General features: G+C 41.2%; 1 protein-coding gene across 1 annotated transcript in view; it reads left to right on the forward strand.

Moving 5' to 3' along the window:
• The first annotated feature begins 14,130 nt into the window (after positions 1 to 14,130).
• The window catches only part of phldb2b (pleckstrin homology-like domain, family B, member 2b), a 70,253-nt gene continuing 68,229 nt past the window's right edge, over positions 14,131 to 16,154 (forward strand). Inside the window, exon 1 of the mRNA XM_088322072.1 lies at positions 14,131 to 14,387. Coding sequence (XP_088178198.1) covers positions 14,355 to 14,387 — 33 coding nt within the window. The 5' untranslated portion in view covers positions 14,131 to 14,354. The remainder of the gene's footprint in view (positions 14,388 to 16,154) is intronic.

Raw genomic sequence — 16,154 nt, forward strand, 5'->3', positions numbered from 1 at the left:
CTGTAAAGACTACAGACTATTATGACACCATCCCCTGATCTAAAACCTACATGATGGAAAGGAAAAACTCAAAAACCTCAACATGAGGAAAATGAAGAAACCTGGAGAAGGGACCGCACATAAGGTAATCCCCCTTCCAGGATGACCAGACTGCAACGGATGTAACAATAACAAATAATACACAAATATTGTCAAGGTGAAATGTAGGTCACTCATAATGTATAGAATAGAAGTCTGTTTTAAGCCTAGATTTAAACAGTTCCACTGAGGTTGCAGAGCGAATCTCAGGGGGAAGAACATTCCACAACATCGGGGCCAGCATGGAGAACGTTCTTGAACCTGCGGATTTCTTCTTGGCTCTTGCATCACTAGTAGACTAGCCTTTTCAGAGCGGAGGCTCCGTACAGAAACATAGGAGGAAATTAAATCTGAAAGATATGAGGAAGCAAGTCCATGCATGTTTTTGTATAATACCAACAGAACCTTAAAATCACATCTTAAGCTAACAGGGAGCCAATGCAGGTTAGCTAAACTTCGACTTCAGACTACCCCCCCTACTACCCCCTTCTTCTTTACCACCCCCCGGATCTTACTCGTAGGTTGAGAAATTTGCATATTCTTTACGTAAATAGATTCTCTCCTAAAGGGATTGATAGAATTTTTTTGTTATCTTGCTAAAATCCGGTCAAAAAATTGAAAAAAAAATGGTACATTTTGGTCACTTTCAGTCTCTGTAGTCTTGTGATTTTTTTCAGGTGCAATACATAATACAGTGACATCTAGTGGTCAAATATAACACATTCCCAATCTCCCGCACCACTCATACCCCATCCTCCTCATCTATGTATTCCGCCAGGAATGTTTTTTTGTGTACTTAAATTTGAACAAGTCAATAGTTGGACACCGTTTGATCTCGTTTTGCAAACCGTTCCAAAGCTTGACTCCACACACAGACACACACATACTTTTCCTGGTGGTTCTCACCTTTGGGATTATGGATTTATGTGGGGGGAAAACCCCCTACCCAAATGACATCCTGAATGGGGTGTGTGCAGCTAGGCTGTACTTGCCCAAGACACACCACAGGAAGTGGTGCCGCTACAATCCAGGCAGTGAAGGAATTTGATATAAATCCTTTGCAATGTACAGTGGAACCTCAGTTTTCGAACGCCTCTCAGTTCGAACAAATCGGAGTCCGACCCAAAATTTTGAGAAATTCTTGCTTCGCTGTTCGGTCAAAAAATCGGAATTCGAACGCCGGTAATGCGTGAGTGCGTACGCTAGGGTGCGATGCTGAGCGGCGTACGGGTGTAGATCGCACTTTTCGTGACCGACTGTTATCGCGTGCGGACGTGCTTCCTTTTGCTTTCGCTTTTAATATAGGTGTACGAAGTATTTTAGCCCCTAATTATGCCTCCGAAGAAAGTCAGTGCAGGCAGTAAAGTTGCTACAGGTGAAAAAGGAAAAGTAGTTCGTACAACTATTGCATTTAAGAAAGAAATAATAGCAAAATATGAAGGAGGTGTGGGAGTGTCTGATCTTGCTAGGGAATACCCTACCGTCCACCTGCGCCTTCTGCTGACCACCACAAAGGTAATAAATCCTATTCATAATTCTTTTCTTTATCCTTTTTTTTATTTTTACACGTTCATGTTAGCGTAATCTTTCATACAGAAGATTACGATAACGCAAACGTACGATTAGCCTGGGTTAGCTTTAGTTTACGTTAAACATTCAAGGTAAACATTCAGGGTGTTGGAACGGATTAAAACGATTTACACTATTTTTAATGGGAAAAATGATTTCGGTGACCGAACAAATCGGTTTTCGAACAGGGTTCTGGAACCGATTATGGTCGAGAACCGAGGTTCCACCGTATATGGGAACAACATATGGTATATTCATGTCAGTTCTATAAACAAGACTTAGGTAAATATTATATTTTACACCAAACTGAGGCTTGATGTTTGCATTTGATGTGTCATTGGCACTATGATTACTTCTTAACAGTACGGTTGTATTCATTCCTGCGGTCTGAGCAGAGGAGACCGGGGATGGGATTCAAGGAATTCCAAAAGGGAGGAAGGAGATAAAAGAAGAAATAGAATATTTACCTTGAGGGGCAATTCTCAACAGCTGTTTTCCTCTATGGCGGAAAGAACAGAAAATTCCATTTGTTTTAGTTTTAGTTTTTTGTTTTTTATTAGCTCTGCCCATCACCAACTTTGCCCAAGCCATATGCAGCTGAGCAAAGTCATCAAAAGTCACCAGAAGGCACTTTAATTGTAGAGTCATTACACATTCCAAGGCAGGCAAGTGGGAGCGAAAGCTCAGATGGATGGAGAGCATTCCTTCTTGCTTGCGTTGGCCGCCTCAATCTTGAAGTTAAAGGGACAGCGTGGATTTTCTGACCACTGTGTGGTGCTGTATTGTGTAGTGCAACTGATAACAAATGCTGACAACTACGAGAAGGACTATAAATGACGGACACTAAAAAACACAATTTTTCTTCAATTTTTTTGCCCAGCATTTTGCCGGGAAATTAAAAAAAGCAAACAATTTCAAATGAGGGAAAAAAAGAAAGGAACAAAGGTATAATGTAAGAAGCAAAAGACAAACAAAAATAGAGAAAAGAAGGAATAAGGGTTAAAACAAAGACAGAAAGAGAAAAGGAGAAAAAAGAAAAGGAAAAAGAAAAAAGAGAAAGAAAAAAGAACGAGATAATAAATAACCAAAAAAAAGGGTAAAAAAAAAACAAATAATAAATAAAAATAATATAAAAAGAAGAAGAGCACAGAGAAAAAAGAAATAAAAAAGGAAAGGAAACGGGAGAAACAAAAGACAGGAAGAAAGAACAAAGTGGAAAAAGAATGGAGAAGAGAGAAAAGACAAAGGAAAAAAGAAAAAAGAAAAGAAAACAGAGCAAAAGACAAAAAAACTAAAAAAAAAGAAATAAAAAGTGGAAAAAAGAAAAGTAAAAAAGAAATAAAGAGAAAAAAGAAGAAAAAGATTGTTTTTTGGCGATACCCCGAGCAAATTTGCTGACAATCATGACAACTCCCATTGGGTGAGCCTCATTTTTTGTCAAATAAATACAATTATACATCAAAACCTCTTATACATTCATTATGGATCGTTTGATTTTCATATTAATTCATATTTAGGTTTTTTTTTTCATTTTTAAAACTTACTTTGTGTATGAAATGAAAGAAGATAAGAATAACAATATTTGAGAATAGTGAAATATGTGAACTATCTGTTCTATCCTGGGTCCAAACATGACTTGACTTTGTTGTGGAAAAACTTGACCAGACCAAAGTTCCCGTGGCCCCCAAGAAAATTGAGTTTACAACCCTGATCTTCGTCCATTTGAAGTATTTTAGACTCTATGAAGTCGAACCCTGAATTTGTGTTCCTGTCCACTAAGTGATTTCATCCGTGATATTGGTGGACTTCCACAATTTTCTACTTTCAAAGCAATCAAGAATGGAATGTGAAATCCAGTAGCCTTCCTGTTTCAGGCTCAAATGTCTCCATCATAAAACCTTTAACTGCAGAGGAAGCGGTTTATGTAACATTTCAACCGTCTTACATTTCCTGATTTATAGAGAATTTAAACACAACCAATGGAAATCAAATCCAAGAAAACTTAATACTGTTCAACACGCACATAAATTATTCTGTTCCATAGCTAACAATAAATGTATAAATTGAGGGATTTAATACATTTTACTATAAAGGATTTTATACGACATATCTCATCTCATCAGCTACACCGCTTATCTTCAGTAGGGTCACGGGGGTGCTGGAGCCCATCCCAGCAATCATCGGGCAGTGGGCAGGGGACACCCTGAACTGGTTGCCAGCCAATCGCAGGGCACGCGGGGACAGACAACTCGCTTGGTCATTCACACCTAGGGACAATTTGGACCGGCCAATTCACCTGAAATGCATGTTTTTGGAATGTGGGAGGAAACCGGCGTGCCCGGAGGAATCCCACGCAAGCACGGGGAGAACATACAAACTCCGCACAGGAAGTCTGGAGCTGGATTTGAACCCACGCAGGAGGTTCCCAAGACATGAACTGTGCCGCACATGCGCTAACCACTCAGCCGCCGTGCTGCCTCTTTATATATATATATATACCGTATTTTCCGCACTATAAGGCGCACCTAAAAGTCTTAATTTTTTTCAAAAGCTGACCATGCGCCTTATAATACAGTGCGCCTTATATATGTTTCAATATTAAATCGCAAGGTCTCGCAACTTACGCAACAGCCGCCGGCTCGATTTTCCCCCGAAGGTGGAGTAGTCCGCGGTGTATGCTGGGATTTATATACCGCCGTTTCATTGGCTAACCAATGTGTCAATCATCATTTGAATCGATCGCTATTGGCTAAAGTTATTCGGAGCCTCGGATAGGCTAGAGGGCCGAAACAAACCCTGCAATTGGCCGAAAAAGATGTGTCAATCATCGGTTAAATCGATCGCTATTGGCTGAAGTTATTCGGAGCCTCGGATTGGCTAGAGGGCCAAAACAAACCCTGCAATTGGCCGAAAAAGATGACTGAATAGCAAGCTTGCTAAACTACGCCATAAAGAAACATGTTTCATTAGTCTGTATTTGTAAACATTTTACTCTTCTGGATTTACTACACTCACGGTTGTAAGAAGACCATGATTGCGTACCATTATTGAACGTGAGAACTTAGGTGAGCTATGCCGCTTTATATTTTCCCGGTATCTTGTTTTAGAACGATCTTGATGTTGCTGTGATGAGTTGAGTGAATTAAACTCAATTCCAAGTGTTTATTGTCATATGCACAGTAAAGTTGCGAGCGAAAAAGAAAATAGAAACTAAGGAATGGTTGGCATTCCTTGAATCCCAAGACTTTAACCTTCCGAATGATATTTGAAACGATGCATTTGAGTGACATACGGACACCGCATCCGCACGTGTCTACGACACGTATTTGCTTCTTTGCAAGCTTTGGGAATGTTAAGGGGGTAATAAGTTGGACTGAACTATCTGACTGTTTTGTCGACGTTCCCATTGTAGCGCCTTATAATCCGGTGCGCCTTATCTATGGAAGATATAGGACCAAAAACTATTTTTTGGGGGTGCGCCCTATAACCCGGTGCGCCCTATAGTGCGGAAAATACGGTATATATATATATATATATATATATATATATATATATACATATGCCTTTAAATAAATAAATATTAGTTTGTATTGTAGTATTTGTAGACAGCAAATAAACAATGTGAGGTTTGAACAATTTTTCTCGACACTTTTAACAGCAATTAAGCATGTTCACAATTTCGTTATATCATTTTCTAACAATATGACGTTTGAACAATTTTTGTCGACATTTTTAACAGCAATTAAACACATTCACAATTTCATTATATCATATTCCAACATTATGAGGTTTTATCGACACTTTTAACAGCAATTAAAAACATTCACAATTTCATTATATCATATTTTAACAATATAGTTTGAACAATTTTATTGACACTATTAAGGTAGTTTCTTTAGTTTAGTTTAGTGGGCCATATTAAAAAAAGTTTTGCAAAATCATTCCTGACTACAGGGCAGCACGGCGGCGCAGTGGTTAGCGCGTGTGCGGCACAGTTCATGTCTTGGGAACCTCCTGCGTGGGTTCAAATCCAGCTCCAGCCTTCCTGTGCGGAGTTTGTATGTTCTCCCCGTGCTTGCGTGGGTTTCCTCCGGGCACTCCGGTTTCCTCCCACATTCTAAAAACATGCATGTCATGTGAATTGGCCGGTCCAAATTGTCCGTAGGTGTGAATGGGCGAGTGAGTTGTCTGTCCCCGTGTGCCCTGCGATTGGCTGGCAACCAGTTCAGGGTGTCCCCTGCCCACTGCCCGATGATTGCTGGGATGGGCTCCAGCACCTCCGCGACCCTACTGAGGATAAGCGGTGCAGATAATGAGATGAGATTCTTGACTACAACCGTACAACAGGTTTAACTGAGAGGGGTTGAATTTAATTTTTAGACTCAAGGGATGTGAGACATAAAAATGTGGTTTTTGAAAGAAAGTTCTAAACGTGGATCGGTTTTCAATCACTGGGTGGAACGGCTTTCCAAGAAAAAAAATTGAGCTTCCTGAGGTCGAATAGGGAATGCGGTTTTTTAACCATTCCTGGTGTGTTTGTCTGAATGATGTCAGCTCCCAAGCTCCTGAGAAGCTACCACCATAACAGTTTTACTTAAAGATCATAGGATGCCACTGTGATTATTTTTCATGTACAAAAATAAGTATTTTATCTAATCACACATTTTACAGGGATAGTGTATAATATTTGACCACTAGATGTCACTGTGTTGTGTCGTGCAACCAAAAATGACTTCTGTAAACCACAAGGAAGAATGCAAACCACGGAGACTCAAAGTGACCAAATCAGTTGTCTTCTCATTTTTTTGCCTAGTGTTTCACAAGGTTTTTGGTTTGTGGGGGTACCCGTAGTAGCAAGAGGGTGGAAAATCATATCATTAGGTCTAATGATATGTAAATTTAAGACCAATTTCTTCACCTATGAGTTTTTTTAAATCACTTTTATATAATAGTTTAAATATTTTTGCTTATTATACAAATTAATATTTTTTTTTTCTTAATTAAGATTTTTTACCAATAAATGGAACAAAATAATACATAATATCCCTTTAAAGTAGGAGTGTCCAAACTTTTGAATGTGTGAGGGCCGACTGTTTAGCCTGGCATTCTTTTTACAGTCTTTAATAAATTCACACTCCATCTAATGTTTGCAGTGCTTTGCGATCAGCGTCGCAACCTCGTAGCTTGCCTTTGTAGCATCTTCATTTGACTTGCCGGGTCAAAACAGCTTCCAGTTGCTTCATCTTTTCACAGCGTTCGTTTCCAGTAAGTTTGTTGTATTTAGCATGTTTTTTGGCAGTGCCTCTTGATATTATATATTTTTTTAAAACAGCTACAGTCTTTTGGGAAATGAGCCAGATGCAGTTGTTTCAGATTATGGTGGGAAAAAAAATCAAATTTCCACTCGTTCTGGAAGCGGCGGCCCTCGCAGTCAACTTTCCTTTTTTTGTTTACAGTCGCCATGTCTATATGGCTAAAATTCTCACAGAAAGCCGTGGGCAAGGTGGTCAAAGGGCTACTGCCATGATCTGGTAAAATTATGTTTTTTTTTCTTTGTGTACAAGTATTTTATACTGCAGTCAACATTACTGGTGGGCCACAAATTATTAATTTTATGACAGAGACTTCTGGGCAGTAGAAATGTGATCCAGGGTTGTAACTGGATCAGACTTTGGACATACCTGCCTTAGAGTATTTTTTATTTTATTTTTTTCCAACTGTCTTATCAACAGGTTAGGAATTTACAACATAGGGGCAGTCGGCATTCTGGAGCCTACATTCGCTATTCTTCAACTAGAAACACTAAAAATACTTGGAATTTTACTCATCCTTGTTCTTAAAACACTATAAATACTTGTACTTGGTGTTACTTGTACTCGTAATAACGCTTGCAAAGACGGAGCATTTAAGTTCACGTGTTGAATGCACATTTCTGAATGGAAGCAGGTATTATATGTTCACTTCCATCTGAAAATACACCATTTCCTTTTCACAATAGATCACATCCATGCACTTCCTGTTGAAAAGCGGCCGTTTCCAGGTTACTTCCTGTTAAAAACTCATTGTTTTGACCCAAGTAATTGTGTCCTGTAATTTCCTATTTGTCCCTTAATTTTTTGCTTCTAATAAGATGTTACGGTCCTGAGTCTTCGCTCTAAAAATGCCGGTCTACGAGTGATCCAAAGAGCCAAGAAGAAATCCCCAAATGGAAAGCATAAAATAAGACAGTTCACTTCAAAAGAGCAAAACTATTCGAAAACATAAAATTATTTTGGGGCAGTGTAAAATAAAATAAAAATATCCAATTAAGTTGCATATTTAGAAGAGCGAGCGCTACAACAAAATAAAAAGGCAAAATTGAACTTTATGTTACTTTTTGTCATAGGATACTGTCATGACCAGAACGGAATCAGGACCCAAATGCGTAGCGTAAACCACAAGTTTATTGTTAGGAAGAGGAAGGGAAGCGCCCGCGATCCGGTGCTCGATGGACGCGGGAAGCAAACCGCTCATGCAATCGGATCGTGATCCGAATACGGAAATGGATCTTCCGTAGTGGGCCATAGTGGTGTCAAAAACGGAAAAAACAGGTCGATAGCCAGGACAGGAGCACAAAAACTTGTCAGGATCAAAAAACGGGTCGTAGGCCGGCACGGGAGAGCAGACGTGGTCAGAATCAAAAACAGGTCGGTGCCGGAGACAAACGGGGAGATCAGGAATGGACGGGTGGGAAAACAGGTGCAAAAACGGGACTAGCGGGAGTCAGGGTCAAAATGCTTGCCTTGTAACAGCAGAGGTTTGCTGACGGATTGACAACTGGAGAGTGACCGTGCTGGGCTTAAAAAGGACAGGTAGCCCGCAGCGGCTGGCGCCAAATGAGCGGGCACAGGTGATTTAAATCAGTAATCATGACAGGATACAAAATTATAGATGGTGGGACAAAAATGGATCCGGGGGACATAGTTTCGACCAAGGGTCTCCAGCATGGTGCACCTGGACAGGTTCTCAAAATGGGTCATTGCAATTTTCCAGCAAATTTGATTTCTAACTAACATGATGGTTTAGAGGCGGCACGGCGGATGAGTGGTTAGCACGGCGGATGAGTGGTTAGCACGGCGGATGAGTGGTTAGCACGTCAGCGGCACAGTTCTGTGGTCATGGGTTCGAACACAGCTGCCAGCCTTCCTGTGTGGAGTTTGCATGTTCTCCCCAGGCTTGTGTGCGGACTCCATTTTCCTCTCACATTCCTAAAACATGTATGGAAAGTTAATTGGCCGCTCCAAATTGTCCCTAGGTGTGAATGAGTGAGTGAATTGTCTATCTCTGTGTGCCCTGGGACTGGCGAGCAACCAGTTCAGGGTGTCCCCTTCCCACTGCCCGAAGATAGCTGGGATTGGCTCCAGCACCCCCGCGACCCTAGTGAGGATAAGCAGTGCATATAATGGATGATTTTTTTAGTGGTTAACTTAACTTTAAATAATTACAACCTGGTAATGTAGTATTGCAGTACCTCCGGGAACGGTGCATTCGCAATGATCGCAACAAGGCTTTAGGGCTAGGACCTTAGCTTGGCCTTTTGGCTGAGCGTAAGAGTCCCGGCTCCTTGGCTTTGTAGCGTATTATGAACTGACCGATAACGGATAATGGATAATGAATAACGAAGATAGAACAATAACCCTTAAAAACCCCCCATTAACATAAATTGTTATTTTAAAAATGTATATCAAAATGGTAACCCTTCGCGCCAATCAGTAAATAATAAAAAGATTGGAGACCAAGTCAAGTCATGTTTATTTGTATAGCCCTTAATCACAAAGAGTCTCAAAGGGCTGCACAGATCAAAGATTATGGCAAAATACAGTCTATTATGACACCATCCCCTGATCTAAAACCTACATGAGGGCAAGGAAATTAATCCCCCTTCCAGGATGACCAGCCCGCAATGGATGTTGCAATACCAAATAATAAACAGATATTGTCAACATAAAATATTGTATATTCATATGCTATAGAATAGAAGTGTGTTTTAAGCTTAGATTTAAACATTTCCACTCAGGTTGCAGACCGGATCTCAGGGGGAAGAGCATTCCACAGCTCCGGGGCCCGAATGGAGAACGCTCTCGAACCTGTCTGTTGCCTTATGCATTCCAAGAGTAGAAAGAGCTATTTAAGGGTTAAAATTGGGTTGTGGGTTTGTGTGAAACCTCAGTACATTTTTGACACTTCGTTTTGGGCCCACAAGAACGTGCGACTTGAGCTGCAGACTAAACACACGCCTGCATGTCTGCCCTATTGTCATTATCCCAAATGATTCATGTTGGTTCTAAAATCATCTTTTAAATGTGTGCCAAACAAAGCAACGAAGCTCAGATATGAAAGTAAATGAATGAAGTCTTGACGAGACCAGACATGCTTGAGATCTTTGAGATTGTGTTCAAGGTTAAAACGAAGAACGCTAACAGTTTAACGCAGAGAAAAAGTCTTGATGGGTGAAAAACTACCGAAATAGAATAGAATAGAATAGAATATACCTTTATTGTCATTGTTACAAAATGGGTTAACATATTGTGACAACGAAATTGGGCTCCAGCCCCCCCCCCCGCGACCCTAATGAGGATAAGCGGTACGGCTGATGAGATGAGATTGTCTATTAGACCTGCGAAGCTCTGAACCCTCGAACGTGGAACCACGAAGTAGCGACGCCCCTTCAAAAATCCTTAAAAATAAATAAATAATAAATAAATACAACTTTTTAAAAATTATTTTATTTCATAATTTTTTTTTTTTTAGACCTGCGAAACTCTGAACCTGCGAACGTGGAACCGCGAAGTAGCGAGGTCCCACTGTATTTATTCAGTTCAGTTCGAAAACCTTTTTCCTCAAACTTCACAATTTTGTGATTTACTTTATCAAAATTACTCACATTGTTTTAGAACATCATTCATACAAATAGTATGTAACCTATTACTGTGCCGAAAGTATGCAGACACAGGGTGAGGCACACAATTCCCTTGCCTCATGGCAGGGGGCAATAATGTGAGCAAGGATTCTGATTTGATGCACTTCCCAGCCCTAAACAATAGAATTAGTGGTATACAATGTGTACATTTTAACCACTAGATGTCGCTGTATTGCAGGGGTGTCAAACTCATTCTAACTCGGGGGCCACACGATAGAACAAACATTCTGTCGGGGGCCGGAATGGTAGATTAAAGAGAAAGAAAAAGAGAGATAAAGAAATAAGAGAAAAAGGGGGGGACAAAGAAAGAAAAAAAGGGAGCGAGGGAGAGAGCGTGAGAAACAAAAGATAAAAAAAGAGAAGTCGTGAGAGAAGGGGAAAGAAAGATAGAGGAAGAAAGAAATCCAAAGAGAAATAGAAAGACAGAAGGAGAGAAAAGAGAAAAGAAAGCGCGAAAAGGAAGTTAGAGTGAATGAAGTTAAAAAGAGAGAGAAAGAGACAAAGAGCAACAAAGGAAGAGAAAAATAGAGACACAGAGAGTGAAAGAGACAGAGACAGAGAGTGGGAGAAAAGGGGTGGAAAAGAGAGAGAGAGAGAGAGAGAGAGAGAGAGAGAGAGAGAGAGAGAGACAAATACAAATACAGTGTCTTTGTGAGAGAAACCTGGCTTTAGCACCATCAAGTTGACATATTTCAACCTGCAGCTTGTTTTTCTCTTGCGCTTCTCTCAGTGTTGTCTCGCGGGCCGGATTCAATCCCTTAGCGGGCCTGATGTGGCCCGCGGGCCGCCTGTTTGACACCTGTGCTGTATTGTGTCGTGCAAACGAGTGCTGCAAAGCACAAGGGAAATTACAAACTGCAGACACTCAAAGTGACCAAAACACACTATTTTTCTACTCATTTCTTTGACCAGCCGTTCAAAAGGTTTCTGCTTTTTGGGTGTAAGTGTGCTAAAGAGAACAAGAAACAATACAAACTACGGATACTCAAAGTGACCATAATGCACAATTCAACATCATTTTTGCCCCGCCTTTTGGAGGTTTTTGTTACTCAGAGCACCAAGATATGTCAGCTCCCTCTAGGTAAGTCTCATGTTACTTAAAATGAATACAAATGAGTTGACGTAAAATGCACATTTATATGAGATTTCATGTATTTATGCTTATTATTCAAATCAATGTTGTTTTTATTTGAAAAATTAAGGGTTTCTCTAACCACTAGGAGGCACTAAATAATCAACAGTGCCCCACAACTTGGTGAAAAACATCAACTATTGCTTTTAAGACAACATCCGACTCATCCAAACAACAACAGAATTTGTATTGGATATGAAAGGTTGGTTTCGAATCATGCTTACTAGGAGTCGGAGGATCGATCCAAATATTGATATTAACGATCCCATGCTAATTACTTGGATCGGATCGATACTATTGTCCTGGGATCAATGCTCCTCCACCAATTTCCTTCTATATGTAAATACTGCAGTCCTTCCCTCTCTCACCCAGTGCTCCGGCCATTCTCCAAGTTTATGCCTATTTGTGTGACTGTCAGGCACACTTTTAGCACCTCTCCCTACCTGGCCTGCTGCTGCATCTTGCATGCCAGGCGGATGAGGGGGCCGAATCTACCCTTGCTCCCCTATCAAAAGTGAAACCTGACAGAGGCAAACAGGAAATGCACCGGAGTGTGAAATTACTTTTTGAACAACAGAAAAGTACTATGTCAGGTGTCATTTGTTTGGCAAATTTACATGAACACGTGAAAAAAATTCATCCTACCGAGAGCAACGAGCTGCAACCAAAAATATAAACATCTTAATGTCCCGAAACAAGAATCTGTAAATCTGTTGTCACTATGGCAACAGAGCCAAAATGGATTGTCATTTAAATTGCTGATTAATCAGTTTGACTCTCTTTACTTGTGCGCTGTAACAGTTGTTATAGATGAAGTACACTATTTTTGATATTGTTAAAAGTTTTTATATTTCGTTGTTTACACTTTTTGCACTATTTGTTATTATTATCAAAATATTGTGCAATGAGCAGTATAGTTGACATCCTGACATTGTTATATTGGTAATTTTTCAGCATTGCTTCTTTTTGGGTTCTGAAACCATTGTATACAAAAATATTTCTATATTTTTTTACTGTTAAAGTTTGAGTTGTAGCTATCAAATAAAACATGAAACACTTTTTAGTGGGTGAAATCGTTGTGCCGTGTTTATCAGAAATACAAACTAACTTAAAAGGGAAGGGTTTAATCATTTAATTACTGTCCCGGTTGCCATGGCGTCCAATTGGCTCGGCCCCGCCCGTGTGGCACCAGCTGCGGCTCATTGACAGATTGGCTTTCTGTCTATTTAAGCTCAGTGCTTTCATTTCTTCCTTTGTCAGTCCGTCAACGAGCCTCTGCCCCGAAAGGCGTGGGTTTTGACTCGGTCCTGTTTCCTGTTGGCATTTCCTGTTCCTATTTGTTTTTGTCCTGTTTAATATTGGTTTCCAGTTTCGTTCCCGTCTATTTTTGTCCTGTTTATTATTCACTCCAGCTTTGGTTCTTGTCTAGTTTTATTTTGATATCCTGTTTCATTATCAATCCTGTCCGTCCTGTCCGGTATCGACCCCATCCGTCCGATATCTACTCGGGCAATTGATATCGATCTCGTCGGCCTCTGGCTTCCTGTCATTTCACGCCAGACTGTTGCCTAACGTGCATGACTCCCCATTTCCAGTAAAATAAAAGGCTTGTTCTGGTTCTTGACAATTACATCCATCCATCCATCATCTGCACCGCTTATCCTCAGTAGGGTCGCGGGGGTGCTGGAGCCCATCCCAGTTATCTTCGGGCAGTGGGCAGGGGACACCCTGAACTGGTTGCCGGCCAGTCGCAGGGCACACAGGGACAGACAATCCGCTCACTTATTCACACCTAGGGACAATTTGGACCGGCCAATTAACCTGACATGCATGTCTTTGGAATGTGGGAAACCGGAGTGCCCGGAGGAAACCCACGCAAGCACGGGGAGAACATGCAAACTCCACACAGGAAGTCCAGTAGCTGGATTTGAACCCGTGATCTCAGAACCGTCCCGCACACGCACTAACCACTGTGCCGCTGTGCTGCCCATGACAATTACATTTCCAAGCAAAAAAAGTATCGATCGATACTGTATTAACTTGGATCGGATCAATACTAGAGTACCTAATGTCGCCCACCCCTAATCCCTACTGCAAGTGAGGAAGAACAGTGGTTCTTCTTGCCTTTCATTACTTCTCTCACAAGCATATTATTTTAGCAGGGTCCCTCTATCTTTCAACTGCAGAGAAGAATGGGTCAAATTTGTGTGTTCTGTCAGCACCTGCTGATAATACAGCAGGAGTATGTCCTCCTGAAGTGTGTTTGAAAGACTGAATTTGTGTGTAAAAGAGAGAGCAAGAGAGTTGGAGAGAGAGTCATCTCCCCTCCCCTTGTTCCCAATCTTTCTGCAGTTTGACTTCCAGCTGCTGTCACATTCCTCCACACGTCGTGATAGGCAGAGGCTGTCTTGTTTGTTGTTTTTTTCCCCCCTTTTTTTGCATATGTTCGTGCTGTCTGTCCTTGTGGTGTGTGTATCCATGATCTAAGATGGAAAGTCTTCCACAGGTTGCAAAATCAGCTGAGGAAACGTTACTCCTGTCAATGAAAGGACTGTAACCACAAGAGGACTATTTGAGGTTAAATCAGGATCGAGAAGCCGGATTCTGTTCTGTATAATGACAGAAGTGGCCCGTCCAACTGCAATCATGGTAAGTGTACTTCCGATACACGAGTGTGACTTTTCTTTGCATGATGAGCTCAGGCATTTATGACTTTTCAGGAATTTACAACTTTATAGCTTGACCTGAGTCTTGAATGAATAGCAATTTGATCGAGCAAAATTCTATGAAGAAAAATGTGCTATCTGTACTTAACAGTGTTGGGCTCGTTGTTGAAAAACAGTTATTACTTACAGTTACGTTATTTAGAAAGAAAATTCAGTTATCCATAGATTACTGACCCCATAAAGTACAAGTACAATATACTGTTAATAATCTGACAGAAGCCGACACACTAAAACTGCTTTAAAATAGCCACATAATAAAAATACATGTATACTAAACTGTGGAAGCAGTGAAACCTTCATATTTATTGGCCTGTGCAATCCTAAGAGCTTGCAAATGAACATTTTGTCATGACCAGAACGGAAACAAGACCCACTCACGTAGCGTTTCTCACAAGTTTTATTAGAAGAGAGGGAAAGGGTTGCGCCCACGATCCGGGGATTGCTGGACGCGGGAAGCAGGTCGCTCTGAACGCTTAGGTTGGTAGCCGGGATAGAAGAGTAAAAACGTGGTCGGGATCGGAAACAAGTCAAAAGCCAGGAGAGAAGAGTACGCGTGGTCGAGATAAAAAAAAACGAATCGTTATGCGGGACGGGAGAACTGACGTGGTCGAGATCAAAACAAGTCGTAATTCGGGACGGGAGAGCAGACGTGGTCGAGATCAAAACAGATCGTAGCGGGAGACAAACAGGAGCAAAGAACGGGACAGGCGAAAAAGACAGAGATTTGCAGACGGACCGACAACCGGGGATTGACGGGACATGATTTAAATAGTGGGGAAGCCAATCCGTCAACAAGCTGCAGCTGGCGCCACACTGGCTGGGTCCAATTGGGCGCCATGGCAACCCTGACACACTTAGCCGAGAAACTCCATATCAATGTTGTCTCTGGGCTTCAAACCACTCGAAGATATCCTACTTCATTTCCGGGTACACTGTAAATAGAAAACATTGAGAATATCAGGCAACATGATGCAAGAGATTTTTGAGTATTTTCAACTTTTGCATACTGTTGTTGACATTAACTAAGTTCTGACATGAGTTTTGCCATCTTGGATTTTCTTGTAGACCTAATTAGGATTATACTGGAAGGCTAACAAAGAAATTATAGTTTCAGTACCATGTACAGTACACTGTTCAAGATATTTTCTTATTTTTTCCAGGCGTTGTTTATTGCAAAAACAATCTTACAAATGATGAAACTAATCAGCACACTTTTACCACAAAATTCTGTGCTTGCGTTTGCCTCCTAGATTTTCTGTTAATTTGTTGTTCTTGTATAAACCAGGCTCCCCTCCAAACACACTGCCTACCATTCCCTATATGATGACTGATTAATTCCACATATGCTCGCTCATTTGGCACCTGCCGCTGCTGGCTTCCTGATTGGTTCTCTGTCCTACTTAAGCTCCGTCCTTTCACTCGCCTGGGGTCAGCCCTGTCAGCGAACCTCTGTTTCTACAAGGCAAGCACTTTGACTCTGACTCCCGTCGGTCCAGCTTTTTGCACCCGTTTTCTACCGGTCCGTTCCTGATTTCCCCGTTTGTCTCCGGCTACAACCTGTTTTTCGACCCCGACCACGTTTTGCCCTCCCGTCCCAGCTTACGACCCGTTTTCGATCCCGACCACGTTTTGCACTCCTGTCTTGGCTATCGACCTGTTTTTTCCTTCCTCGACACCACGATCTCCCGCT

The sequence above is a fragment of the Urocampus carinirostris genome, chromosome 18 (assembly GCF_059441175.1).
Source record: "Urocampus carinirostris isolate Australia breed hairy pipefish chromosome 18, RoL_Ucar_1.0, whole genome shotgun sequence".
Classification (NCBI taxonomy): domain Eukaryota; kingdom Metazoa; phylum Chordata; class Actinopteri; order Syngnathiformes; family Syngnathidae; genus Urocampus; species Urocampus carinirostris.